Source organism: Oncorhynchus nerka, linkage group LG24 (genome assembly GCF_034236695.1).
Source record: "Oncorhynchus nerka isolate Pitt River linkage group LG24, Oner_Uvic_2.0, whole genome shotgun sequence".
NCBI lineage: Eukaryota > Metazoa > Chordata > Actinopteri > Salmoniformes > Salmonidae > Oncorhynchus > Oncorhynchus nerka.
Genome location: NC_088419.1, coordinates 27,821,458 through 27,848,788, shown reverse-complemented (window position 1 = coordinate 27,848,788; position 27,331 = coordinate 27,821,458). Strand labels below are relative to the sequence as shown.

Below are 27,331 nucleotides of genomic sequence, written 5' to 3'. Positions count from 1 at the left end.
ACTTGTTCAGTTAATGTCTCAGTTATTGAATCTTCTAATGTTCATAGAAATATTTACACATGTTAAGTTTGCTGAAAATAAACATTTATTTTTTTGCTGAGTTTACATGTGAGATGAGTAATGTGAAATATGTAAACATTATTAAAGTGGCATTATTAAAGTGACTAGTGTTCCATTTATTAAAGTGGCCAATGATATCAAGTCTGTAGGTAGGCAGCCGCCTCTCTGTGCTAGTGGTGGCTGTTTAACAATCTGATGGCCTTGAGATAGAAGCTGTTTTTCAATCTCTCTGTCCCAGCTTTGATGCACCTGTACTGACCTCACCTTCTGGATGGAAGCGGGGGAACAGGCAGTGGCTTGGGTGGTTATTGTCCTTGATCTTTTTTGGCTTTCTGTGACGTCAGGTGTTGTGGGTGCCCTGGAGGGCAGGTAGTTTGCCCCCGGTGATGCGTTGTGTAGACCGCACCACCCTCTGGAGGGCCCTGCGGTTGTGGGCGGTGCAGTTGCCGTACCAGGCAGTGATACAACCTGACAGGATGTTTTCAATCGTGCACCTGTAAAAGTTAGTGAGGGTTTTCGGTGACAAGCGAAACATTTTCAGCCTGCTGAGGTTGAAGAGACGCTGTTGTGCCTTCTTCACCATAGTGTCTATGTGCGTGGACCATTTCAGTTTGTCAGTGATATGTACACAAAGGAACTTAAAATGTTCCACCTTCTCCACTGCTGTCCCATCAATGAGAATAGGGGGTGTACCCTTTGCTGTTTCCTGAAGTCCACGATCATCTCTTGTTTTGCTGACATTGAATGAGAGGTTATTTTCCTGACACCACGCTCCCGGGGACCCTCACCTCCTCCCTGTAGGCTGTCTTGTTGTTGTTGGTAATCAAGCCTACCACTGTAGTGTCATCTGCAAACTTGATGATTGAGTTGAAGGCGTGCATGGCCACGCAGTCGTGGGTGAACAGGAAGTACAGGAGGGGGCTGAGAACGCACCCTTGTGGGGCCCCAGTGTTGAGGATCAGTGGAGGGGAGATGTTGTTTCCTACCTTCACCACCTGGGGTTGCTTGTCAGGAAGTCCAGGACCCAGTTGCACAGGGCGGAGTCGAGACCCAGGGTCTCAAGCTTAAGGATGAGTTTGGATGGTACTATGGTGTTGAATGCTGAGCTGTAGTCAATGAACAGCATTCTTACATAGGTATTCCTCTTGTCCAGATGGGATAGAGCAGTGTGATGGCGATTGCAATCATCTGTGGACCTATTGGGGCTGTAAGCAAATTGGATTGGGTCTAGGGTGACAGGTCGGGTGGAGGGCATATGATCCTTGACTAGTGTCTCAAAGCACTTCATGATGACAGAAGTGAGTGCCAAGGGGCGGGGCGATAGACTTTTAGTTCAGTTACCTTAACTTTCTTGGGAACAGGAACAATGGTGGCCCTCTTGAAGAATGTGGGGACAGCAGACTGGGATAGGGATTGATTGAATATGTCCGTAAACACACCAGACAGCTGGTCCGGGCATGCTCTGAGGACGCGGCTAGGGGTGCCGTCTGGGCTGGCAGCCTTGCGAGGATTAACACGCTAAAATGTTTTACTCATGGGTGCCACGGAGAAGGAGAGCCTACAGTCTTTGGGAGCGAGCCGCGTTAGTGGCACTGTATTATCCTTAAAGAGAGCAAATAAGTTGTTTAATTTGTTTGGAAGCAAGACGTCGATGTCTGCGACAGGGCTGGTTTTCTTTTAGTAATCCGTAATTGTCTGTAGACCCTGCCACAAAGGTCTTGTGTTTGGGCCATTGAATTGCGACTCCACTTTGTCTCTTTACTGACACTTTGCTCGTTTAATTGCTTTACGGAGGGATTAACTACACTGTTTGTATTCGGCCATGTTTCCAGTCGCCTTGCCATGATTAAATGCGGTGGTACGTGCTTTCAGTTTTGCGCGAATTCTGACATCAATCCACGGTTTTAGGTTAGGGAAGGTTTTAATAGTCACAGTGGGTACAATATCTCCTATACACTTCCTTCTAAACTCGCTCACCGAGTCAGCGTATACGTCAAAGTTATTGCCTGAGGCTACCCGGAACATATCCCAGTCCACGTGATCGAAGCAATCTTGACGCGTGGGATCCGATCGGTCAGACCAGCATTGGATAGACCTGAGCATGGGCACTTCCTGTTTTAGTTTCTGCCTATAGTAGGGGAGCAACAAGATGGAGTTATGGTCGGATTTACCAAAAGGAGGGCGGGGGAGGGCCTTGTGTGCATCGCGGAAGTTAGAGTAGCAATGGTCGAGCGTGTTACTCACTCGTGTATTGCAATCGATATGCTGATAGAATTTAGGTAGCCTTGTTCTCAAATGAGCTTTGTTAAATCCCCAGCTACGATAAATGCAGCCTCAGGATATATGGTTTCCAGTTTGCATAAAGTCCAGTGAATTCCTTTATGGCCGTCTTGATATCCGTTTGCAGGGGGATATACACGGCTGTGATGATAACCGAGGAGAGTTCTCTTGCGAGATAATACGGTCAGCATATGATTGTGACAAATTCTAGGTCAGGTGAACAAAAGGACTTGAGTTCTTGTATGTTTTTACAATTACACCATGAGTTGTTAATCATGAAACATACACCACCACCCTTCTTCTTACAGGAGAGATGTTTATTCCTGTCGGCGCAATGCACTGAAAATCTCGTTGGCTGTACGGACTCCGACAGCATGTCCCCAGCTAGCCATGTTTCCGTGAAACAGAGTATGCTACAATCCCGGATATCTCTTTGAAAGAAACTCTTTCCCTGATTTCGTCAACTTTGTTACTAGGGACTGGACATTAGCGAGTGGGTGGTGTGCGCGCATCCGAAGCCTCACTCGGTTCAAATTCCCTGGGCGGTGCAGACAAAGGAGCCGCTTTGGGAAAGTCATATTCCTGGTTATAGTGCTGGTTTTCACAAAAATATGTATTTGTTTATGTTTCACCTGAAATGGCCATTTTATATTCAAACACTTTACATCTAATCATCTTTTCTACCCCGTAACATACTAAAATGTGTAGTCAAGTGAAAAAATATAAACCAGAAAAGGAGCTTAAAATGAAATTGAAATGTGAATCAATGTGTTTATCACAAAGGTCAATAACTAGATGATGTCATGTTTAGTCACACACTCATATCATATGAACAATGTAATCTTTGAAAACAAGGGTTTAGGAGGTTGTTTGCCATCAGTATTTTCTAGGACTCATAAAACATGCCAACTACACAAAATACATGTTTTTGGTCATTTTCTTTATGTTTAACTTCTTAAATAATGGTGGCGGATCCATTTGTAAAATAAATACTGTGAAATTAACAAGGAAGGTAATCTAATGTATTTCCTAATAACATTTAATAGAGCTGTACTTGGTCCATAGCAAGTTTTTATTGAGTAGGTTGACATTTATTGATATGAATCTTGTCCTGGAGGCAGTACTAAGTGAATTCCACAAGATGGGCCAGCTGCTAAGTCAAAATTGGCTATATATCGTTAAAAATATATATATTTTTGAGGTTGTTTTAAGATTTCAGGTTTTAATTTAAGGTTAGGCACAAGGTTAGGGTTAAAAATCAGATTTGATTCATTTCTAGCTGTGCCATCTAGTGCTACCCTGCAGAGCAGCCTTCATGAGTCATCCGAATAAATGCCAACCTGCCTTTATTGGCAGCTTGAGGGAGTCAACGTTAGTCCTTAGTTCTGTGCTGCCCTCTGCTGAAGCGCAAAGGAACTTCGTAAATCAACCCTACAGTATGATACAGACGCAGCAGTCAATGAAACGGCAACCTACATTTCTGTATAATAGGAAACACAAATCAAATACTGAATATATTAAATCATGTGTTTATAATTTTCAATGTCAACACTACAGTACTTACATTTTCTGTTGTCATTTAGAATGTTATGTTACAAAATATATAATACATAGGCCTACATTCTCACCTCTGAAATTTCCCAATTTCCATGATTTAAGAAAACAAACCTTAAAGATCACTTTTCCAAAGAAGAGACAACATAAAAAGTGCAGAATTATGTATTAGACAATACTGAACATTGTTAAACAGGAATTAGACTGAGGTGTAATGAGAACTTGCAGCCTTGATGACACAGCACTGTTGATAATGGTAGATTAAAGGTCAAAATGGAAGGTAAGGGTTGACTCTTCAACAACAGTAATAGAAAGGAGAAAATAGTTCAAACTCAAAGCGACAGTAGTTCAACTTATGGTTAATGTATCGAAACAACGTCTACGTAAAGTGGGACAAGGCTTTCAGGATTTGATTTATTTTTCATGACACAGGAAAGTTACTTTGATTCAGAGGAGTCTGGCTGGCTGACTTTATAAACCGTGAGCCAAAAACTAAACTTCCCAAGATGAAGTGGGTATCTCACCTTGAAGTCTACAGCTGGAGTAGGCGGCAGTTCATGGCATTACATTCCACAATGGAACAGTCCTCAAGTATTCTGACATGGTACAACGAATAAGAGCATTTCTTCCTCCATTCGTGATGTCCACAGCAGGCAGCGTCATGCAAAGATACAGAGCAGGAAGAGCGGGCCAGGTCTACCAGGAATATGTCAACTCCCTTATTTCTGCAGTTCATGGGATGTGCTGAATGTCTCATACACATTGGCAGCAAACTCCTTCACTTGGTCTATCATCAGGAGATCCTGCAAAGAGGAAAAGTGTCATCCTTAGACTCAAGACTTAAAACATGCTGGGATTCAAAAATGGAAATCCTTCCCAAAGGCAAATGAGCTCTTACCTGTACAAAGTGACTTGGTATTTCACTGCAGATGGAGTGGATCTGTCCATTCACAATGGGGATGATTTTGGCAACTGGGAGACTTACATGCAAGAGACTGGAAGAGATTGTGGAGGGGGCATTAATTGATAGGTAGATTCATTTTATACAAAAAAAAAAAGTTTTTTCATTTGTAGAATTCAGAAAGTGATTTACTATGACAAGTGACCTCCCATAAATTGCTGCCAACTAAATTCATCCACAAAAAAAACAGACCTATCAGGTGTAGTGATTGGGGTGGAGTCTCCTTGTACTCCGGGTGGGGGCCGGAAAAACTCTGCCATGTTGTCAAGGAAACGGTTGAAGCCCCTGTTCAGGCAGGTGTTGAGTACAGTTCCGAAGTCCGGGCTGGAGAACAGAGGGGACACAGTTCAGCACACCCACACGCAAGATAAACCTCTCTAAATAAGGGTCAATGAGTGTTAGGCCTCCATTTTACCTTTCAAGCATGTCTCTGGTTTCATTGAGCAGCTTTATCGTAGTGACATCATTCTCCGTCAGACCACAGGCCTGTCAAACAATTAAATAATGTAAACCCCAGTTTTAACCCAAATAAACAAAACAAAAAAATACATAAAGTTGTATCAGTTCATGACCATTAATCTGACCAGGGTTGACAATCCAGCAATGGTTGGAACCGGTTCAGGGAACAGAAACGAAAACCAGATTTGTATTTATTTATTTAGTAACAGAACCGGAAGCCATCTATACTGTTCCGGAACCGAATCGTTATTTTAAAAGCATGGGAACCAGGTTAATAACATTCCAGGCATTTTTTTCCAGTCCAACAAAAACTCTAAGAAATTGCCTATGCAAAGCCCTCCCTCTGTCGCTCAGAAACGTATATGCCAGTGTCTGCCTGCCAGCTGGAAATCTTTGCCAGTGGGTGTGTGTGTAGGCTACCTACCCCTCCCCTCTGAAGTATAGGTTACTGTAGCCTACAGCTGGCCAAGCTAGTGGAACTCGCTTAGTACTGCCTCCAGGACAAGATTCATACCAATAAAAATCACAATTCAGGCATTAGGGAGATATGTTTAAAATAATAGATCAACTTTTTCCAAGTTAAGGATACTATAGCTTCACATTAGAAGTATAAACTACAAGAGGTAAGACTTGTTTTTAGCTTGTTCCCTAGCTAACATTTGCTCTGGTCCAACGTTAAACCAACTCGGAAGTCCAAAGACATTCAAAGTTCCTCCATAGAAGCCACTCTTTTTCCATAGGTATAATTATGTGGGCCTAATTCAGATAATGCATGTCATAACAAGATGCCTCCATCCCCTCTCCCGCAAAATTTCAGTTGCATCTTGTGTCCTACACTGTTTTTGCTGGTTTAGTTTGCTGGTCTGCTGGTCAGAACAGTAAAAAAATATATTTAAAAAATGGGCAGGTGAGGGCTGTCACCTGTGCAGCCAGAGTGTTCTCCTCGTCAGGCATCATGTACCAGGAGAGAGGTCTGTGTGTGGAGCCCCCGTCTCTCTCCTCCACCTGGGCTCTGATCTGGTTAAGGTGCTGCTCCAGCTCCTGAAGGGACAGACTCTGCTTCAGGGACACCCTGGGTGGGTGGGGAGACAGACACACAGTCACTGACAGGCAAAAGCATCACATATGACTTAATCCTCCTAATGTGGTTTGAGGTGCTGCTGTGCAATGCGTGCATGTGGCTGGCACTGACTCACCCGCCCAATGTGTTCTGCACAGCTTTCTTAACTGCTGTTATCATCTCACTCAACCCTTGGGAGTCAGAGAGAATCCGTAAAATGCAAGGATGCTTTATAGCCTGTGGAACTCATTTAGGCTAATCAACAGAGGACGTGTTATACTAAAGGCCTAGCTATTTCAGAAAGCAGAGTAATTGTCTCTTACCATCCCCAAGGAGGTGCTGGATGCTGGAGAGGTATTGTTGTTGCACATCTGGAGGGGCCAAGGGCATCTGGTGGAGCACAGAACACAAAAATTGCATTTATAGACCACCCCACATCCAGAGGTGGTTTTATGGACACAGATAAAGCCAATTCCTGAACAACAACAAAAACATTTTAAATAGAGATTCTCCAGGCTAAATGTTTGTCTGGGAATTAAAAGAGATTGAAGCTCAAAGGCTTACCATGCCACTCTTGCTGACAGAGTTGTCCAAGTATAAGTAGCCACCAATGATATTGAGCTGGACACGGAGTAAAACAACCAACATACATGTACTGTACACAGCCACAACACTTCGGGTGAAACCTGGGGGAATAGGAAAAAGAGTGATTCCATGACAAACCTGTATATCAAGTGATCAAATGACTTTAGTTATTGATTCAAAACGTAATTGCTGTTAAGGAACAATAACTTACTAATAATCTTCAGGTCCTCCCATATGTCAAGTTTATTTGCTGGTCTAGAAGAGAAACAGCAAATGTCATTAATACTTTAAACTAATAATTTTGTTTAACTATAGCTTTAGCAATTCCCCGACAGAGGTCATAAGACACTTACTTGCTCTTCAGCAGTGTAGTGAGGCTCTCAGAGTTTAGATGATGTAAAATGGCTTCTCTTAATGTAGGGAGCATTGACAACACTAAAAAAAAATAATAATAATGAAAAAAAAGCATTAACAGGGTGTCAAACTGCACAAATAGGAATATGAATCAATACAGCAGTAACTCAATCACTTGACATAATGAGTGTTGCAGGAGACTTCTGGGACTGTTACTAGGCTGAAGATGATGTGCCGATCAGGTAGACAGCAGTACTGTACCTGTCATGTTGCACGTTCTCTGGTTACTCTCGAAGTGGAACTGACGTCGGGCTTGAGCGATGTACTCCGATGCCTCAAGCTCCTGCATCTCTCGGATTTTCTTTTGAGCATATTTACCAAGAAAGTACACACCTGGAACCGGCAAACGTAAGGTCAAGGTAGCTAGAATGAGATTAGCTATTAACTAGATTTACCTACCACGATTATCTTTCAGGACTTTCATTTTCTAACCATTTTCATAACTTAGCTTCATATATGCATAATCGTCAAAGTTTACATTAAACATTTCTGATAAAGTCTAGACCCACACAGGTAAACATTATGGCTTGCTAGCCAACTTTTCTAAATAATGAAAACGTTAGCACTTGGCTAACTAGCTCAACGTTATCTTTGATAGCGTCGCTAGCTAACGTTACCTCCGACAAAAGCTCCAGCGAAAATAAATTTCCTTTTGTGGCGCTTCAGAAAATTCCACGTAGACGAAAACATTTTTGAGACGATTTATAAAACAGAAGAAACAAAGCACCCAACCGTGTTATTTTCCACAGTCGCACATGACACGAATTGGAATGCTAGCTACATGTCAAACACGGAGGTGGGAAGCTGCGCAAAGCAACATCGATTGATCAGTGTTTCTGCGATCATCTGCAAAATAAATGCCTGCGTGGTCCGTCCAATATTATCTTCCCCTTCAATGTGCGCAAATTTGTTCCAGGCAGACGGTGGGGATTTTATAACTGTCGCATGAGCTCTCTGTAATTGGAGTAGCTAGTTGGTGTGCGTTTGTGTAATCTAATTTATCTAGTTTCTCAGACTGTACATTCAACATGGGGACAGAGCATGTGGGGAATGATGTCGTTTCTAAAGAGAACTTCCAGCCATGTGCCGAAGACATACAGAGGTGGATGGCTAATGCCTTTGACATGGTTGGTTTGGCATAGGGCAGCGTTTCCCAAAGTAGATATTCGAGATCCCATGGGGTGCAGGTTCTGGTTATTGCCCTAACGCTACACCGCTACTTCAATTGATTAAAGCTTGATTAGCTTTGTAGTGCTAGGGCAAAAACCAAAACGTACACCCATTGGGGTCCCGAGGTGGTCGGTGTTTAGTTATTTAGGCGTTTAAATAACTTTTAGAGGACGCCAAAACAAATCAGTTACTTTTCTTTTGCGTTTTCACTATGAAGACGCAAAAGGAACGGAACCGCGACCACCAACGGTCAATCCCACCAGTAAATTACAACACACTATTTTAAATGGCTGGTGTACTAATAATAATCTCCACCTCTTTACAGGCAAAAGAAGCTTTGGAGAATGGCGAGGTGCCTGTTGGATGTCTCATGGTCTACAACAATGAGATTCTTGGAAAGGGGAGAAATGAAGTGAATGAAACAAAAAATGTGAGTAACTTAATCATTTCAGCTGAGCTATCACAGGCAAACACATCTCCTCAATTGTTATTTGCTGTGGTTATTGCCTTGCACGTATCCAAACAAAGGCATTTACCAAAGCCATACCGGTACCCTAATCTAGTGGTTCTCAAGCTTCTCCTCTTGGATCACCAGACGTTTCACAATGTTGTTGTAGCCTTTTACTAGCTCACCTGGGTCACCTAGTCATGGGCTTGAACTGGCTCACCTGGCTCACCTAGTCATGGGCTTGAACTGGCTCACCTGGCTCACCTAGTCATGTGCTTGAACTGGCTCACCTGGTTCACCTAGTCATGGGCTTGAACTGGCTCACCTGGCTCACCTAGTCATGGGCTTGAACTGGCTCACCTGGTTCACCTAGTCATGGGCTTGAACTGGCTCACCTGGTTCACCTAGTCATGGGCTTGAACTGGCTCACCTGGTTCACCTAGTCATGGGCTTGAACTGGCTCACCTAGTCATGGGCTTGAACTGGCTCACCTGGTTCACCTAGTCATGGGCTTGAGGATTAGTTGACTCAGAAGTGTTTGATCTATTCCAGAGCTAGCACATGGAAGTGCTGGAGATCCCAGAGGAGAGGTTTGAGAACCACTGGAATCGTTCTCTTTCTCCTATCCTTCCAACACCATGCCTGTTAATGTTAGCTGTCTCTGTGTGTTCCAGGCCACTCGCCATGCTGAGATGGTGGCTCTGGACCAGGTGCTGGAGTGGTGTCGTCATAGAGACCTGGACCCCAGGACAGTGTGTGAGAGGACTGTGCTCTACGTGACTGTGGAGCCTTGCATCATGTGTGCAGGAGCTCTTCGCCTGACCAGTATCCTTATGACCTCATCAACCAGTCTCCACTTGGGTTTACCTAGTTTACTGTAGCATTTGTGTAGGTTTGTTGTGAGGGTTTACCTCAAATGACTCAGTATAGGATGGCCAATCAAAAATTGATATTTTGACCAATGGGTAAAATAATATGTTGTATAGATAATCCTCCAAGAAAACCAATGGTCCAAACCTCATGTCTCATAATCCGTTCAAAAATGATTGTAGTTTTGACCCTTGTAAAATGGGGGTGACTAAATCAATGGAGGCCAGAGGGAAAAAAAGTGGTCAAAAATCTGGAAAAACAGCTAGGCTGGATTGTGTGCAAGAATGAAGGTTACTGGCTACCTGACAGGGTGGCTTTCCTGTTGAAATCGTCATCTGTCTTCTCGAATCCGCAGGACATAGATTAATATAGATGTAAAATGGTTATCGAGTTTGAGACATGGCATGTAGTATTTTCACATTTTAGGACACATTCGAAAATTCCTGTTCTTTTCAGAACATTTCTCACCAAACAAGCGTATCTGTGAAATGTCAACGGAACACTGAGCGTATACCAAGCTTTTTATTTTCAGTCTTTCACATTTAATTCCGCTCTTGTCAAGCTAATTTAGCCCTTTACGACCCGCTGATACAACTCTGAAGACGACAAATGTAAGGTCCTCAAATTGTTACGAGAAACCTGCTCCGCTATGTCAAAAGAGCTCGGTGCTTGTTATTGGATGTATTAGGTTAATTAGGTTATGAAATCGGACTTTTTGGATATAATGTTAATGATCTGTTCGAGAAAGACCTCACTGAACAATTCAGAATATTTGTAATCATATGTCTTGGTAAAATGTATTTTTACTAACATAAGGAAGTGAAATTTCATCACCAAAGCTCGTTTTCACCCACTCTTGGAAGAATGGGTGGACACCCTACTCTGTAGGACATGTCCGAGAGCGAGTTTGTTTTGCCTGATGCCCCGGGTGGGTGGAAATTTCACTTGAGGCCCAATAGAATGGTCTAAAATGTGCGAACTCTGCCTACCCGCGGCACCCGGCGATTCAAAATGAACTCGCCTTGCGTTTTAAACCTCTTTATCCTTTTTAAATTGTATTTATGTATATATATATATATATATATATTTTTTTTTCCCCCTTTTTCGATCTTGTCTTATCGCTGCAACTCTTCAACGGGCTCTGCGGCGAAGGCCGAGTCATGCGTCCTCCAAAGCGCGCTTCTTAACACCCGCCCGCTTAACTCGGAAGCCAGCCGCACCAATGTGTCGGAGAAAACACAGTTCAACTGACTACGAGAGTCAACCTGCAGGCTCCCGGTCCGCCACAAGGAGTCGCTAGAGCTTGATGAGCCAAGTCTGTAGTGCCTTAGACCGCTGTGTCACTCGGGATGCCCCTCATTATCAATTTTACCTTAACAGTGCAACAGACATTCCTCTAGTGGTCTATGGGTGTAATAATGACAGGTTTGGTGGCTGTGGATCTGTTCTAGACATCCCCTCGGCTGATCTACCTCACACTGGCTCATCATTTAAGGTACAATATGTCGTCCAGTGTTCACAGCATTCATTTTGAACCCAGTCTCTCTTTGTGCTTTTGTTGGAAAGAGACTGATTATCTCATGTTGAAATGCATCCGAGCCTAGTCTAGAGTTGAGTAGGATCATTAATTGACTTCAGGAGGGCAATGATTAAACAATTGCTCCTTCATTTTCAGTGTATCTCTGGCTTCAGAGCAGAGGAAGCAGTGGAGATGCTGAAGGCTTTTTATAAACAGGAGAACCCTAATGGTAAGAACTGCTCTTTTAGGGTGCATCTCATTCTGTAACCAGCATTATACCTATCTAAGTATTATCATGTACGTTATAGTTGCACAACTTTAAAAGACCGTTTTTTCCATTTCAGCTCCCAAGCCGAGGACGAGGAAGGAGTGATATTTTGTTGGTGTCCAGCAGGGGGCTCTAGACTTTAAGGAATGAGGTGAGGAGCAGAGACGGATGATGTAAATGGAGTAGCTAACAAAGCTTTTTCCCTAAACAGACTTGGATTTGTCTTTCTGACAAAGGAATCAAATATATATTTTTTGTGTTCTCACTTATTTGCTCAGACGTTTGTGTTAGCACTCATTTTCATATTATTGACAGTATATTAGACCCTTACAGTATAGTTTGGCTGGACACAAACGTCTGGAAAGTGGCTTGATTGTGATGCTTTGCAGGCTCTGTATCTTTCCTGTGTGGTTGGCTATGTGAGGAGCTGCTGCTGACTTTATTATGGTTATTAGTGTACAGTACCAAGTAGACAGAAACTGTCCGGTCTGCATTATTGTCTGGGTTCTCATCTAACACAGAATGTGATCCCACTCCGAGCACCCTGGGTCTAGGATGAGCTGAGCTTAAGGCAGGTACCGGGGGCCCCTCAGCAACCTCTAAAGGAGCTCTCTCTCTCTCTCTGGCGTCAGTCATCAACTGCCGTCATGGATCTGAAATCAGTGTTGAGGTCATTTCCCGAGGCCAATTCCCACTCCAATGTATCATGTCTGTGATAGTTTCTGGGTTTGTTATGCATGTCTTGGATTGTTAAGTACTGGCGTCGTCATGTACAATAGGATGGTGGGGTTCTCTACTTTGAAAATGTTGATACTAAGTGGCATAGCTGCTTTGTGATTTATTTATTTTCTGCTGAAGAACAAATACGTATTCACAGCATTAGTCTCAGCGGGAGAAGGACCACTGAATAGTATAATAGACTGGGAGCGCCCATGCAGACAGTCCTGTCTCTCCTACTGAATGACTAGGCCAGATTTCACTGCAGAGGGACTATATTTCAATGTGGGACCAACTTATTTCAGATCAGAAAGGAGACAAATGTCCGTTCCATCGACTCACGCAGTTATTTTGATCTCAGTCTCAGTAACCACCAACACTCACACCAGCACTGCAGTTTGGTGTGTGACAAACGGAATGTGTTTGTAGCATAGAGCACAGCTGTGAGGGGTAATAGTCAGTCTGAAGCGCCTCCCCTTCACTTGCAGCAGGCAGGCAGGCAGCATCCCTCAGCCTTAAACCCTTAGTGGTCTCTTCCCTGGACAGGATCAGGAACAGAGGAAGTAACCACCCAGTCAGCATCAGACAGTTCCGGTTGTACCAGCTCCAAGTGACTGCTCCACACTGACCTGCTGTAGCTTTCACTATGGTTTAAAACTCTCTCTTGTAAATCGAATAAAACTGTTTTGAAATGCACAAAATGTTCTCTTTATTTAGTTCAACTACCGTATGTAGTTTATTCACCAATGTATATGTAAATGTTGTGGATAAACACTTTGTGAAGGTGACAATGTAAGTTTGAAGAACTGCGAACCTCTAGCTAGTGATCACCATTGCTACATCTACAGGAAATTTGACCATTTATTTCAGATTTTCAGTAACTGACTGGTGTTTGAGAGTTTTCTACAATAAGAGAACAGTGATTATCACCTACCGGCTGCAGTGTAATTATTCTTAATCACTTAATACCGTCACGTCCCCCTGGATTTGTGTGTTATGACTCATTCCTTTAAAGGTTTCAAATCGTTGATGATTGCGGCTGTGGCGAATTAGATGCAATCTCTTGCCCTTGGCTACATTCTAACTATACAACTACAACCCCCCCTGAAAGTCACTCCTGTAGAGCTCTGCTGCTCCAGCCAAAGTACCACTCAGGATCCCTGCCTCAGACTGGCACAGTACACTTGCTCAGCTGCCCGCCCGCCCACACACATCCGGCAGACACGCACACACACACCTTGCCAAAGGATCTGTACTCTGTATTTTCTGTGCTTGGAGGTTGCAGGGGTTGAGAACCATCACAGTGAGTACTTGGAGCCACGATGCAGGGCTATATCTGGGCCTCCATCTTGTGGCTGCAGATTTAGCTGCGTTGTTTTCCACCTAGTGGGGCCTGGAGACAGAAAAGTTGCATTTAAACAGCTTTTACCTCCACTGATGTCGATACACGTCGAGCGGTAATGTTATCTGGCTCTGGCATTTCTGCTTGTGAGTTTGTAGTCATGACACTTTTGATTGGCTTTGACTAAGCCTTGCATGTTGCTCAAGCTTTTCCTGCTTACCGAACACCGTTTTTGCCCTAATTACTATGCTAATGTATGCCAGCAAAATCCTTCAAAATGCATTCAATTTGTCACCTCCACATGGGGGACCGGCAGTGTTAATGAGAAGACTGAAGTGTCGTTCTCTTGTTATCAAGCTGACAGAGAGCCTGCGACTGTGCACACATTCCGCCATTACAAAAGTGTATACAAAACAACTTACCCCGGCAAAGATGTCATTCTCTATCAGGATGAAAAACCACAGTTGTCAAGACCACCTATTTCTGTTTCACTAGAGAGGGATGGATGAGAAGGGTTTCATTTTTCCATCTAATTGAGCTGACAGCTGTTATTACAGGAGTTGGTTCTGGTGGGGCACTTTAAGAGGTTTTGTTGAATATAAAAGTGAGGATAGCTAGAGAGGAGATGTAGTATGCTCTGGTATTTGCCTGTTTTGGCTCTGTTTAAACATTGGTGTTAATAGGGTTGTAATAAATTGCCAGTCTGTTTAAAAATGATAAACAGCAGCGGAGATCATATCACTCTCGAAATAAACGTACAGCCACTCAAAGAATGTACCAAATGTTTCTATTCTATACTGTGGTATACTTACATTATAGGCTAACATATTATTTGGAGAGAGCTTTTGAGGTCTGTCTCCCAGAGTCACTAGAGCCTTGGAATAGCTGTGAATAAAAATACATATTATGGGTACATTTGTTCTGCATTGAGCTTCTGGTTATTTAGTGTGTCTTTATGGACTGGAATGTGTGTGTTTCTCGTTAAGAGCTTGTCCAGCGCTGCACAAAGGAATTGTTATGTTTGGACCGAGTGCGTCTGAAAAAGCAAGGCAGAAATTGCCAGTGAAAATATAGAGCAAAAATGAAATCATACGTGTGGTTATTTTTAATTGAATGGCTGGGCCGTCATTCCCCTGGAACTTAGTGTTGTGTGAGTCTGTGAAGAGAAGAGCTGTAGTGAGACTGGCTCACACACACACACATACACACACACACACACACACAGACACACACACAGATACACACACACACACACACACACACACACGTCCACGACACCTCTGACTCGCTCTAAATAACAACTTTTTATTGAAAGACCATACACTTTAAATGCGGTCATCCTTTTCTCTTTTCTTTTTTTACAAAAGCATTAAAACAAGAAAGGATATTTTGGAGCTGCGGAGCTGCCAGTCTGGCTGTCCCAGAAAATAACATTCTATGGTACAGCTGTTAGACAATACACATTCAAGAAAAGGCAATCATTCATGCCACTGTACGAGATGCCCTCGCTGGAAAGCACTCCAGTCAAAAGAAAAAAGAGAAGAGAATTTGAATACATGGCTTTTGCTAACTCTGCTGGCGTGCCTAAGCATCTTAAGATTAATATCATACCGTAGCAGTTAGTTCATTCCACTAATACACTATACTCTGTGTTCAGATAATAACTTGAGCCTTTGAGGTGGATGAACAGGATGATTAAATATGAATAAGTGGGTAAATGTAATGTCATTGTCATACCTCCAGTGAATAGAAAGGTGGAGAATTCATATCCCACCTTGTCATCGACGGAAAACAGGCATCTCAGTTCTTAGCTACAGTCTCAACAATTTTAAGAGGAGGACTCCCAACACAGCTTTAAAAGCCAACATAACATTCTCACGTATTTTTCCATCATTTATTTACACAGTGTTTGTTATTCTGCAGTCCGGGTCGGGATTGGGCCTGTCTTTGCGGCAGCCCAGTGAGGACTGGGTCTTGACTTGATGGCAAGGTTCCCACACGTGTTGGCCTTCAGTCGGATTTAGCCTTGTCTGTGTCTAGAACACCTGGAAGACAGAGAAATATCAACGCACGGTTTTCTCTACTTTAATCGTACACAACTCAAATCAGTGGTGCTGAGGGGAATATGAAGTTGTATAAGACAGAGAACAGAAATATTAACAGTTTGTAAATGTAGAGTTTTCAGAGACCATAGTCGCAAATACCACTTTATATCCAAAATGAAAAACCAATTGAACATTCATAGCTGACCAATTGGCCTCATATATCTATCATCAAATGTCCCATATGGGCAAATTGAGGTTATGTTGGAGTGGTGAGATGGGAACATGAGCTCTGAAGGATGGAGCTAAATCACAGCAGGACTAAACCAAGGAGAGGAGAGAGGGGATTGGAAAGGAGAGAGCAAAAGAGAGAGAGCCAGGGAGAGTGGATTGGAAAGAAGTGAAGTGGGAGAGAGAGAGGGAGAAAGAGGATGGGCTAGAGGATGAAGGGATTAGAAAGAAAAGAGAGGAGGGAGAAAGAGGAGAGAACATGGGTGAAGGGAGCGGAATGGTAGAGAGAGACAGAAAAGAGAGGAGAAGAGGAGACCGGAGAGGACAAGAGAAATGAGAATGGACAGAGAGATGAGGGAATAGTGAGCAGATCAAAGGATGTAGAAGTTTGTGATAGGAAATGGAATGGTTGTGCTGATTTGTTGGGTCAGTGTCAAACAGGTGGGAGGAGAAGGGATGGAGGGATTTGGTGTCTGCTAGCTGCAGTCAACTCTTCTTCTCTCCTCATTTCCCATCTGTTACTCAGCACCGCAGGTAGCACTACTCCCACAGACCTCCCAGCCCGCACTTTTAATGGAAATGGGTATTGGAATGTGTGTGTGTGATAGCTCAAGTGTGTACAGGTGTGCGAGTGTATGTGCAATGTGTGTGTGTGGGTAAATATGTTAGTGTGTTACACATTTTGCACTAGTTTGCACTTGTGTGTGTGGGTGAGTGCTGGTGTGAGTGCGAGAACTAATAGAGACTCTGAAATCACAGGGATTCTGTGCAGGGATTTGCGCCAGGACAGGCACCTAACATGCTATTCCGCTTCGCACTGTGGCTAACACACACACACACACACACACACACACACACACACACACACACACACACACACACACACACACACACACACACACCAGCGGCTGCCAGACGTCCTGAGGGCTTACATTTGGAGCCGTCCCAGATGTAGCTGTTGAGGATCTCTCCCAGGACGTAGTAGATGTTAATCAGGACAGTGAGGCAGAAGAAGAAGGCCACCTTCGCCAGGGGACTGATCTGCTCCAACAGGGGGTAGACCCACACGCCGGTCACATGGTTCACCCAGCACATCCTGACAGGAGAGCGAGAGGGAGGTAGGGGTGAGATAGAGGACAAAGATATAAGGAAAGAGAGAGAGTGCAGAGTTTATACTTTTATATTACAGCCAGCTGTCTGTGTCAATAGAGGCTCAAAGTTGGCCAAAGTGGAGATCCTTTGTTGCTGCCATCCATCCACCCACTGTCTGTGTCACTTGGTCTGTCTGCCTTCTAGAGTATCCAGCCACATCCCTTTCAGTCTGGTCCAGTGAGTGTCTGACAGACAGCACACCCACATGGTTGTCTTACTGTAGGAATCCAGACTAAACATTTTTAATAGTGAGATGATGATATAAACGTACCCGTCCTAAACTATGCCGAACCACTGAAATGGAGTACATACAGTACATGTAATGCTATACTTGAACATACAGTACTACCGATACAGTACAGTGGTAGAGGACATTAGAAGGACCATCAGTGTCAGTGGATTGAGGTAACGTGCCCTCAAAGGAGAGAGACACTGCTAGGAGAGGTCTGAGAGAGAGACACTGCTAGGTGAGATCTCAGAGAGAGAGAGAGACACTGCTAGGAGAGGTCTGAGAGAGAGACACTGCTAGAAGAGGTCTCAGAGAGAGAGACACTGCTAGGAGAGATCTCAGAGAGAGAGAGAGACACTAATAGGAGAGGTCTCAGAGAAAGAGACACTGCTAGGTGAGATCTCAGAGAAAGAGACACTGCTATGAGAGATCGCAGAGAGAGAGACACTGCTAGGTGAGATCTCAGAGAGAGAGAGAGACACTGCTAGGAGAGGTCTAAGAGAAAGAGACACTGCTATGAGAGATCTCAGAGAAAGAGACACTGCTAGGTGAGATCTCAGAGAAAGAGACACTGCTATGAGAGATCTCAGAGAGAGAGACACTGCTAGGTGAGATCTCAGAGAGAGAGAGAGACACTAATAGGAGAGGTCTCAGAGAAAGAGACACTGCTAGCAGAGGTCTCAGAGAAAGAGACACTGCTATGAGAGGTCTCAGAGAAAGAGACACTGCTAGGTGAGATCTCAGAGAAAGAGACACTGCTATGAGAGATCTCAGAGAGAGAGACACTGCTAGGTGAGATCTCAGAGAGAGAGAGAGACACTAATAGGAGAGGTCTCAGAGAAAGAGACACTGCTAGCAGAGGTCTCAGAGAAAGAGACACTAATAGGAGAGGTCTCAGAGAGAGAGACACTGCTAGGAGAGGTCTCAGATAAAGAGACACTGCTAGGTGAGATCTCAGAGAGAGAGAGAGAGAGACTGCTAGAAGAGGTTTCAGAGAAAGAGACACTGCTATGAGAGATCTCAGAGAGAGAGAGAGAGACACTAATAGGAGAGGTCTCAGAGAGAGAGACACTGCTATGAGAGATCTCAGAGAGAGAGAGACACTGCTAGGAGAGGTCTCAGAGAGAGAGACACTGCTAGGAAATGTCTCAGAGAAAGAGACACTGCTATGAGAGATCTCAGAGAGAGACACTGCTAGAAGAGGTCTCAGAGAAAGAGACACTGCTATGAGAGATCTCAGAGAGAGAGACACTGCTAGGAGAGGTCTCAGAGAGAGAGACACTGCTAGGAGAGGTCACGAGAAGAGGTCTCAAGGAGAGGGACACTGCTAGGAGAGGTCTCAGAGAGAGGGACACTGCTAGGAGAGATCTCAGAGAGAGAGACACTGTTAGGAGAGATCTCATAGAACAGAGATACACTTCTTGGGGAGATCTCAGGGAGAGAGACACTGCTAGGAGAGGTCTCAGAGAGAGAGAGAGAGAGAGACACTGCTAGGGGAGGTCTCAAGGATAGACACTTCTAGGAGAGGTGTCAGGGAGAGAGACACTGCTAAGAGAGGTCTCAGAGAGAGGGACACTGCTAGGAGAGATCTCAGAGAGAGAGACACTGCTAGGAGAGGTCTCAGAGAGAGAAACACTGCTACGAGAGGTCTCAGATGACAGAGACACTGCTAGGAGAGATCTCAAGAGAGAGAGACACTGATAGGAGAGGTCTCAGGGAGAGAGACATTGCTATGATAGGTCTCAGAGATAGAGACACTGCTAGGAGAGATCTCAGAGAGAGAGAGAGACACTGCTATGGGAGGTCTCAAGGATAGACACTTATAGGAGAGGTCTCAGGGAGAGAGACTGCTGGGAGAGGTCTCAGAGAGAGGGACACTGCTAGGAGAGATCTAAGAGAGAGAGAGACACTGCTAGGAGAGGTCTCAGAGAGAGAGACACTGCTAGGAGAGGTCTCAGAGAAGAGAGACACACTTCTAGGGGAGATCTCAAGGAGAGAGACACTGCTAGGGGAGGTCTCAAGGATAGACACTTCTAGGAGACGTCTCAGGGAGAGAGACACTGCTAGGAGAGATCTCAGAGAGAGAGAGACACTGCTAGGAGAGATCTCAGAGAGAGAGACACTGTTAGGAGAGGTCTCAGAGAGAGAGACACTGCTAGGAGAGATCTCAGAGAGAGAGAGAGACACTGATAGGAGAGGTCTCAGAGAGAGAGACATTGCTATGATAGGTCTCAGAGATAGAGACACTGCTAGGAGAGGTCTCAGAGAGAGAGAGAGAGACACTGCTAGGGGAGGTCTCAAGGATAGACACTTATAGGAGAGGTCTCAGGGAGAGAGACACTGCTGGGAGAGGTCTCAGAGAGAGGGACACTGCTAGAAGAGATCTCAGTCAGAGAGACACTGCTATGAGAGGTCTCAGAGAGAGAGACACTGCTAGGGGAGGTCTCAAGGATAGACACTTCTAGGAGAGGTCTCAGGGAGAGAGACACTGCTAGGAGAGATCTCAGAGAGAGAGACACTGCTAGGAGAGGTCTCAGAGAGAGGGACACTGCTAGGAGAGATCTCGGGGAGAGAGACACTGGTAGGAGAGGTCTCAGAGAGAGAGACACTGCTAGTAGAAGTCTCAGATGAGAGAGACACTGCTAGGAGAGGTCTGAGAGAGAGACACTGCTAGAAGAGGTCTCAGAGACAGGGAGACTGCTAGGAGAGGTCTCAGAGAGAGAGAGAGACACTGCTAGGAGGGGTCTCAGATGAGAGACACTGCTAGGAGAGGTCTCAGAGAGAGAGACACTGCTAGGGGTGGTAAGAGAGTGAGAGACACTGCTAGGGAGGTATCAGAGAGAGACATTGCTAGAAGAGGTCTCAGGGAGAGAGACACTGCTAGGAGAGGTCTCAGATGAGAGAGACAGTGGTATGAGAGGTCTCAGAGAGAGAGACACTGCTAGGAGAGATATCAGAGAGAGAGACACTGCTAGGGGAGGTCAGAGAGTGAGACACTGCTAGAAGAGGTCTCAGAGAGAGGGACACTGTTAGGAGAGGTCTCAGAGAGAGAGAGACACTACTAGCAGAGGTCTCCGAGAGAGAGACACTGCTAGGAGAGTCTCAGAGAGAGACACTGCTAGGAGAGGTCTCAGAGAGAGGGACACTGCTAGGAGAGATCTCAGATGAGAGAGACATTGCTAGGGGAGGTCAGAGAGAGATAGACACTGCTAGGAGAGGTCTCAGAGAGAGAGAGAGACACTGCTAGGAGAAGTCTCAGATGAGAGAGACACTGCTAGGAGAGGTATGAGAGAGAGACACTGCTAGAAGAGGTCTCAGAGAGAGGGACACTGCTAGGGGAGGTCTCAGAGAGAGAGAGACACCGCTAGGAGGGGTCTCAGAGAGAGGGACACTGCTAGGAGAGATCTCAGAGAGAGAGAGAGACACTAATAGGAGAGGTCTCAGAGAGAGAGACACTGCTAGGAGAGGTCTCAGATGAGAGAGACACTGCTAGGAGAGGTCTGAGAGAGAGACACTGCTAGAAGAGGTCTCAGAGAGAGGGACACTGCTAGGAGAGGTCTCAGAGAGAGAGAGACACTGCTAGGAGGGGTCTCAGATGAGAGACACTGCTAGGAGAGGTCTCAGAGAGAGAGACACTGCTAGGGGTGGTAAGAGAGTGAGAGACACTGCTAGTAGAGGTATCAGAGAGAGAGACATTGCTAGGAGAGGTCTCCGGGAGAGAGACACTGCTAAGAGAGGTCTCAGATGAGAGAGACACTGCTATGAGAGGTCTCAGAGAGAGAGACACTGCTAGGAGAGATATCAGAGAGAGAGACACTGATAGGGGAGGTCTGAGAGAGAGACACTGCTAGAAGAGGTCTCAGAGAGAGGGACACTGCTAGGAGAGGTCTCAGAGAGAGACACACTGCTTGGAGAGGTCTCAAGGACAGACACTTCTAGGAGAGGTCTCAGAGAGAGAGACACTGCTAGGAGAGGTCTCAGATGAGAGAGACACTGCTAGGAGAGGTCTGAGAGAGAGACACTGCTAGAAGAGGTCTCAGAGAGAGGGACACTGCTAGGAGAGGTCTCAGAGAGAGAGAGAGACACTGCTAGGAGGGGTCTCAGATGAGAGACACTGCTAGGAGAGGTCTCAGAGAGAGAGACACTGCTAGGGGTGGTAAGAGAGTGAGAGACACTGCTAGTAGAGGTATCAGAGAGAGAGACATTGCTAGGAGAGGTCTCAGGGAGAGAGACACTGCTAGGAGAGGTCTCAGATGAGAGAGACACTGCTATGAGAGGTCTCAGAGAGAGAGACACTGCTAGGAGAGATATCAGAGAGAGAGACACTGCTAGGGGAGGTCTGAGAGAGAGACACTGCTAGAAGAGGTCTCAGAGAGAGAGGACACTGAGGTCTAGGAGAGGTCTCTAGAGAGAGAGACACTGCTAGGAGGGTCTCAGAGAGAGACACTGCTAGGAGAGGTCTCAGAGAGAGAGAGACACTGCTAGCAGAGGTCTCGAGAGAGAGACACTGCTAGAGAGACACTGCTAGGAGAGGTCTCAGAGAGAGGGACACTGCTAGGAGAGATCTCAGGGAGAGAGACACTGGTAGGAGAGGTCTCAGAGAGAGAGACACTTCTAGGAGAAGTCTTAGATGAGAGAGAAACTGCTAGGAGAGGTCTGAGAGAGATACACTGCTAGAAGAGGTCTCAGAGAGAGGGACACTGCTAGGAGAGGTCTCAGAGAGAGAGAGACACTGCTAGGAGGGGTCTCAGATGAGAGACACTGCTAGGAGAGGTCTCAGAGAGAGAGACACTGCTAGGGGTGGTAAGAGAGTGAGAGACACTGCTAGTAGAGGTATCAGAGAGAGAGACATTGCTAGGAGAGGTCTCAGGGAGAGAGACACTGCTAGGAGAGGTCTCAGAGAGAGAGAGACACTGCTAGGAGAGGTAAGAGAGTGAGAGACACTGCTAGTAGAGGTATCAGAGAGAGAGACACTGCTAGGAGAGGTCTCAGATGAGAGAGACACTGCTAGGAGAGGTCTGAGAGAGACACTGCTAGAAGAGGTCTCAGAGAGAGGGACACTGCTAGGAGAGGTCTCAGAGAGAGAGAGACACTGCTAGGAGGGGTCTCAGATGAGAGACACTGCTAGGAGAGGTCTCAGAGAGAGAGACACTGCTAGGGGTGGTAAGAGAGTGAGATACACTGCTAGTAGAGGTATCAGAGAGAGAGACATTGCTAGGAGAGGTCTCAGGGAGAGAGAGACACTGCTAGAAGAGGTCTCCGAGAGAGAGACACTGCTAGGGGAGGTAAGAGAGTGAGAGACACTGCTAGTAGAGGACACTGCTCAGAGAGAGAGACACTGCTGGGAGAGGTCTCAGGGAGAGAGACACTGCTAGGAGAGGTCTCAGATGAGAGAGACACTGCTAAGAAAAGTCTCAGAGAGAGAGACACTGCTAGAAGAGAGGTCTCAGAGAGAGAGACACTGCTAGGGAGGTAAGAGAGTGAGACACTGCTAGTAGAGGTCTCAGGAGAGAGACACTGCTAAGAGAGGTCTCAGAGAGAGAGACACAGCTAGGAGAGGTCTTAGAGAGAGGACACTGCTAGGAGAGGTCTCAGAGAGAGGGACACTGCTAGGAGAGGTCTCAGAGAGAGGGACACTGAAGGAGAGGTCTCAGAGAGAGAGACACTGCTATGAGAGGTCTCAGAGAGAGAGACACTCTCAGAGAGAGAGACACTGCTAGGAGAGGTCTGAGAGAGAGACACTGCTAGAAGAGGTCTCAGAGAGGGACACTGAAGGAGAGGTCTAGGAGAGAGAGAGACACTGCTAGGAGAGGTCTCAGAGAGAGAGACACTGCTAGAAGAGATATCAGAGAGAGAGACACTGCTAGGGGAGGTCTGAGAGAGAGACACTGCTAGAAGAGGTCTCAGAGAGGACACTGCTAGGAGAGGTCTCAGAGAGAGAGACACTGCTAGGAGGGTCTCAGAGAGAGACACTGCTAGGAGAGGTCTCAGAGAGAGAGACACTGCTAGGGGTGGTAAGAGAGTGAGAGACACTGCTAGTAGAGGTATCAGAGAGAGACATTGCTAGAAGAGGTCTCAGGGAGAGAGACACTGCTAGGAGAGGTCTCAGATGAGAGAGACAGTGCTATGAGAGGTCTCAGAGAGAGAGACACTGCTAGGAGAGATATCAGAGAGAGAGACACTGCTAGGGGAGGTCAGAGAGTGAGACACTGCTAGAAGAGGTCTCAGAGAGAGGGACACTGTTAGGAGAGGTCTCAGAGAGAGAGACACTACTAGCAGAGGTCTCTGAGAGAGAGACACTGCTAGGAGAGTCTCAGAGAGAGACACTGCTAGGAGAGGTCTCAGAGAGAGGGACACTGCTAGGAGAGATCTCAGATGAGAGAGACATTGCTAGGGGAGGTCAGAGAGAGATAGACACTGCTAGGAGAGGTCTCAGAGAGAGAGACACTGCTAGGAGAAGTCTCAGATGAGAGAGACACTGCTAGGAGAGGTCTGAGAGAGAGACACTGCTAGAAGAGGTCTCAGAGACACTGCTAGGGGAGATCTCAGAGAGAGAGAGAGACACTAATAGGAGAGGTCTCAGAGAGAGACACTGCTATGAGAGGTCTCAGAGATAGAGACACTGCTTGAAGAGGTCTCAGATGAGAGAGACTTCTAGGGGAGGTCAGAGAGAGAGACACTGCTAGGAGAAGTCTCAGAGAGAGAGACACTGCTAGGAGAGGTCTCAGAGAGAGACACACTGCTTGGAGAGGTCTCAAGGATAGACACTTCTAGGAGAGGTCTCAGAGAGAGAGACACTGCTAGGAGAGGTCTCAGATGAGAGAGACACTGCTAGGAGAGGTCTGAGAGAGAGACACTGCTAGAAGAGGTCTCAGAGAGAGGGACACTGCTAGGGGAGGTCTCAGAGAGAGAGAGACACCGCTAGGAGGGGTCTCAGAGAGAGGGACACTGCTAGGAGAGATCTCAGAGAGAGAGAGAGACACTAATAGGAGAGGTCTCAGAGAGAGAGACACTGCTATGAGAGGTCTCAGAGATAGAGACACTGCTTGAAGAGGTCTCAGATGAGAGAGACTTCTAGGGGAGGTCAGAGAGAGAGACACTGCTAGGAGAAGTCTCAGAGAGAGATACACTGCTAGGAGAGGTCTCAGAGAGAGACACACTGCTAGGAGAGGTCTCAGAGAGAGACACACTGCTTGGAGAGGTCTCAAGGATAGACACTTCTAGGAGAGGTCTCAGAGAGAGAGACACTGCTAGGAGAAGTCTCAGATGAGAGAGACACTGCTAGAAGAGGTCTCAGAGAGAGGGACACTGCTAGGAGAGGTCTCAGAGAGAGAGAGACACTGCTAGGAGGGGTCTCAGATGAGAGACACTGCTAGGAGAGGTCTCAGAGAGAGAGACACTGCTAGGGGTGGTAAGAGAGTGAGAGACACTGCTAGTAGAGGTATCAGAGAGAGAGACATTGCTAGAAGAGGTCTCAGGGAGAGAGACACTGCTAGGAGAGGTCTCAGATGAGAGAGACAGTGCTATGAGAGGTCTCAGAGAGAGAGACACTGCTAGGAGAGATATCAGAGAGAGAGACACTGCTAGGGGAGGTCAGAGAGTGAGACACTGCTAGAAGAGGTCTCAGAGAGAGGGACACTGTTAGGAGAGGTCTCAGAGAGAGAGACACTACTAGCAGAGGTCTCCGAGAGAGAGACACTGCTAGGAGAGGTCTCAGAGAGAGGGACACTGCTAGGAGAGATCTCAGATGAGAGAGACATTGCTAGGGGAGGTCTGAGAGAGAGACACTGCTAGAAGAGGTCTCAGAGAGAGGGACACTGCTAGGGGAGATCTCAGAGAGAGAGAGACACTACTAGCAGAGGTCTCCGAGAGAGAGACACTGCTAGGAGAGTCTCAGAGAGAGACACTGCTAGGAGAGGTCTCAGAGAGAGGGACACTGCTAGGAGAGGTCTGAGAGAGAGACACTGCTAGAAAAGGTCTCAGAGAGAGGGACACTGCTAGAAGAGCTCTCAGAGAGAGAGAGACACTGCTAAGGGGAGGTAAGAGAGTGAGATATACTGCTAGTAGAGGTCTCAGGGAGAGAGACACTGCTAAGAGAGGTCTCAGAGAGAGAGACACAGCTAGGAGAGGTCTTAGAGAGAGGGACACTGCTAGGAGAGGTCTCAGAGAGAGGGTCACTGCTAGGAGAGATCTCAGAGAGAGGGACACTGAAGGAGAGGTCTCAGAGAGAGAGAGACACTGCTATGAGAGGTCTCAGAGAGAGAGACACTGCTAGAAGATATATCAGAGAGAGAGACACTGCTAGGAGAGGTCTGAGAGAGAGACACTGCTAGAAGAGGTCTCAGAGAGAGGGACACTGAAGGAGAGGTCTCAGAGAGAGAGAGACACTGCTATGAGAGGTCTCAGAGAGAGAGACACTGCTAGAAGAGATATCAGAGAGAGAGACACTGCTAGGGGAGGTCTGAGAGAGAGACACTGCTAGAAGAGGTCTCAGAGAGAGGGACATTGCTAGGAGAGGTCTCAGAGAGAGAGAGACACTGCTAGGAGGGGTCTCAGATGAGAGACACTGCTAGGAGAGGTCTCAGAGAGAGAGACACTGCTAGGGGTGGTAAGAGAGTGAGAGACACTGCTAGTAGAGGTATCAGAGAGAGAGACATTGCTAGAAGAGGTCTCAGGGAGAGAGACACTGCTAGGAGAGGTCTCAGATGAGAGAGACAGTGCTATGAGAGGTCTCAGAGAGAGAGACACTGCTAGGAGAGATATCAGAGAGAGAGACACTGCTAGGGGAGGTCAGAGAGTGAGACACTGCTAGAAGAGGTCTCAGAGAGAGGGACACTGTTAGGAGAGGTCTCAGAGAGAGAGAGACACTACTAGCAGAGGTCTCCGAGAGAGAGACACTGCTAGGAGAGTCTCAGAGAGAGACACTGCTAGGAGAGGTCTCAGAGAGAGGGACACTGCTAGGAGAGATCTCAGATGAGAGAGACATTGCTAGGGGAGGTCAGAGAGAGATAGACACTGCTAGGAGAGGTCTCAGAGAGAGAGAGACTGCTAGGAGAAGTCTCAGATGAGAGAGACACTGCTAGGAGAGGTCTGAGAGAGAGACACTGCTAGAAGAGGTCTCAGAGACACTGCTAGGGGAGATCTCAGAGAGAGAGAGAGACACTAATAGGAGAGGTCTCAGAGAGAGAGACACTGCTATGAGAGGTCTCAGAGATAGAGACACTGCTTGAAGAGGTCTCAGATGAGAGAGACTTCTAGGGGAGGTCAGAGAGAGAGACACTGCTAGGAGAAGTCTCAGAGAGAGATACACTGCTAGGAGAGGTCTCAGAGAGATAGACACTCCTAGGAGAGGTCTCAGGGAGAGAGACACTGCTAGGAGAGATCTCAGAGAGAGAGACACTGCTAGAAGAGTCTCAGAGAGACACTGCTAGAGAAAGATCTGAGGAGACCACTGCTAGAGAGGTCTCAGAGAGAGAGACACTGCTAGGAGAGGTCTCAGAGAGAGACAGACACTGCTAGGAAATGTCTCAGAGAGAGACACTGCTAAGAAAAGTCTCAGAGAGAGAGAGACACTGCTAGAAGAGGTCTCCGAGAGAGAGACACTGCTAGGGGAGGTAAGAGAGTGAGAGACACTGCTAGTAGAGGTATCAGAGAGAGAGACACTGCTGGGAGAGGTCTCAGGGAGAGAGACACTGCTAGGAGAGGTCTCAGATGAGAGAGACACTGCTAAGAAAAGTCTCAGAGAGAGAGACACTGCTAGAAGAGCTCTCAGAGAGAGAGACACTGCTAGGGGAGGTCAGAGAGAGAGACACTGCTAGGAGAGGTATCAAGAGAGAGAGACACTGCTAGGAGAGATCTCAGAGAGAGAGACTGCTAAGGGGAGGTAAGAGAGTGAGATATACTGCTAGTAGAGGTCTCAGGGAGAGAGACACTGCTAAGAGAGGTCTCAGAGAGAGAGACACAGCTAGGA

The 27,331-nt window shown here is 46.2% G+C and overlaps 3 protein-coding genes across 5 annotated transcripts in view; 1 reads left to right on the top strand and 2 right to left on the bottom strand.

Moving 5' to 3' along the window:
- Window positions 1–3,853: 3,853 nt before the first annotated feature.
- On the bottom strand, window positions 3,854–8,210 carry pex3 (peroxisomal biogenesis factor 3). Its single transcript, XM_029631390.2, has 12 exons — window positions 7,991–8,210; window positions 7,575–7,706; window positions 7,313–7,394; window positions 7,171–7,214; window positions 6,939–7,060; window positions 6,698–6,764; window positions 6,511–6,565; window positions 6,236–6,386; window positions 5,271–5,341; window positions 5,048–5,179; window positions 4,793–4,889; window positions 3,854–4,697 (listed from the first exon to the last, which is right to left on the bottom strand). Exons 1-12 carry the CDS (start codon window positions 8,061–8,063, stop codon window positions 4,614–4,616), a joined length of 1,110 nt encoding a protein of 369 aa, XP_029487250.1. The 5' UTR covers window positions 8,064–8,210; the 3' UTR covers window positions 3,854–4,613.
- Window positions 8,211–8,253: 43 nt separating this feature from the next.
- Window positions 8,254–13,294, top strand: adat2 (adenosine deaminase tRNA specific 2). 3 transcript variants are annotated; one of them, XM_029631393.2, is made up of 7 exons: window positions 8,254–8,500; window positions 8,869–8,973; window positions 9,666–9,816; window positions 11,250–11,356; window positions 11,537–11,609; window positions 11,725–11,799; window positions 12,912–13,294. In XM_029631393.2, exons 1-6 carry the CDS (start codon window positions 8,402–8,404, stop codon window positions 11,751–11,753), a joined length of 564 nt encoding a protein of 187 aa, XP_029487253.1. In that variant the 5' UTR covers window positions 8,254–8,401; the 3' UTR covers window positions 11,754–11,799; window positions 12,912–13,294. The 3 variants fall into 3 exon arrangements, with proteins under 3 accessions (XP_029487253.1, XP_029487254.1, XP_029487252.1); XM_029631394.2 differs by having other exon boundaries at window positions 12,893–13,294; XM_029631392.2 differs by having other exon boundaries at window positions 12,170–13,294.
- Window positions 13,295–14,998: 1,704 nt separating this feature from the next.
- The window catches only part of aig1 (androgen-induced 1 (H. sapiens)), a 77,801-nt gene continuing 65,468 nt past the window's right edge, over window positions 14,999–27,331 (bottom strand). Inside the window, exons 5-6 of the mRNA XM_065009433.1 lie at window positions 16,913–17,076; window positions 14,999–15,752 (exon numbers count right to left, since the gene is read on the bottom strand). Coding sequence (XP_064865505.1) covers window positions 15,718–15,752; window positions 16,913–17,076 — 199 coding nt within the window. The 3' untranslated portion in view covers window positions 14,999–15,717. The remainder of the gene's footprint in view (window positions 15,753–16,912; window positions 17,077–27,331) is intronic.

What these genes read in the sequence shown, in the direction of transcription:
- pex3 (XM_029631390.2), bottom strand. Translation starts at nt 8,063, where the DNA reads ATGTTTTCGTCTACGTGGAATTTTCTGAAGCGCCACAAAAGGAAATTT. An exon ending in AGAACACTCTGGCTGCACAG is followed by an intron (nt 5,342 to 6,235) that starts GTGACAGCCCTC and finishes ATTGTTTGACAG; the next exon opens with GCCTGTGGTCTGACGGAGAA. An exon ending in TACCAAGTCACTTTGTACAG is followed by an intron (nt 4,698 to 4,792) that starts GTAAGAGCTCAT and finishes TCCTCTTTGCAG; the next exon opens with GATCTCCTGATGATAGACCA.
- adat2 (XM_029631393.2), top strand. Translation starts at nt 8,402, where the DNA reads ATGGGGACAGAGCATGTGGGGAATGATGTCGTTTCTAAAGAGAACTTC. An exon ending in TGGCTAATGCCTTTGACATG is followed by an intron (nt 8,501 to 8,868) that starts GTTGGTTTGGCA and finishes ACCTCTTTACAG; the next exon opens with GCAAAAGAAGCTTTGGAGAA. An exon ending in ACACTGGCTCATCATTTAAG is followed by an intron (nt 11,357 to 11,536) that starts GTACAATATGTC and finishes CTTCATTTTCAG; the next exon opens with TGTATCTCTGGCTTCAGAGC.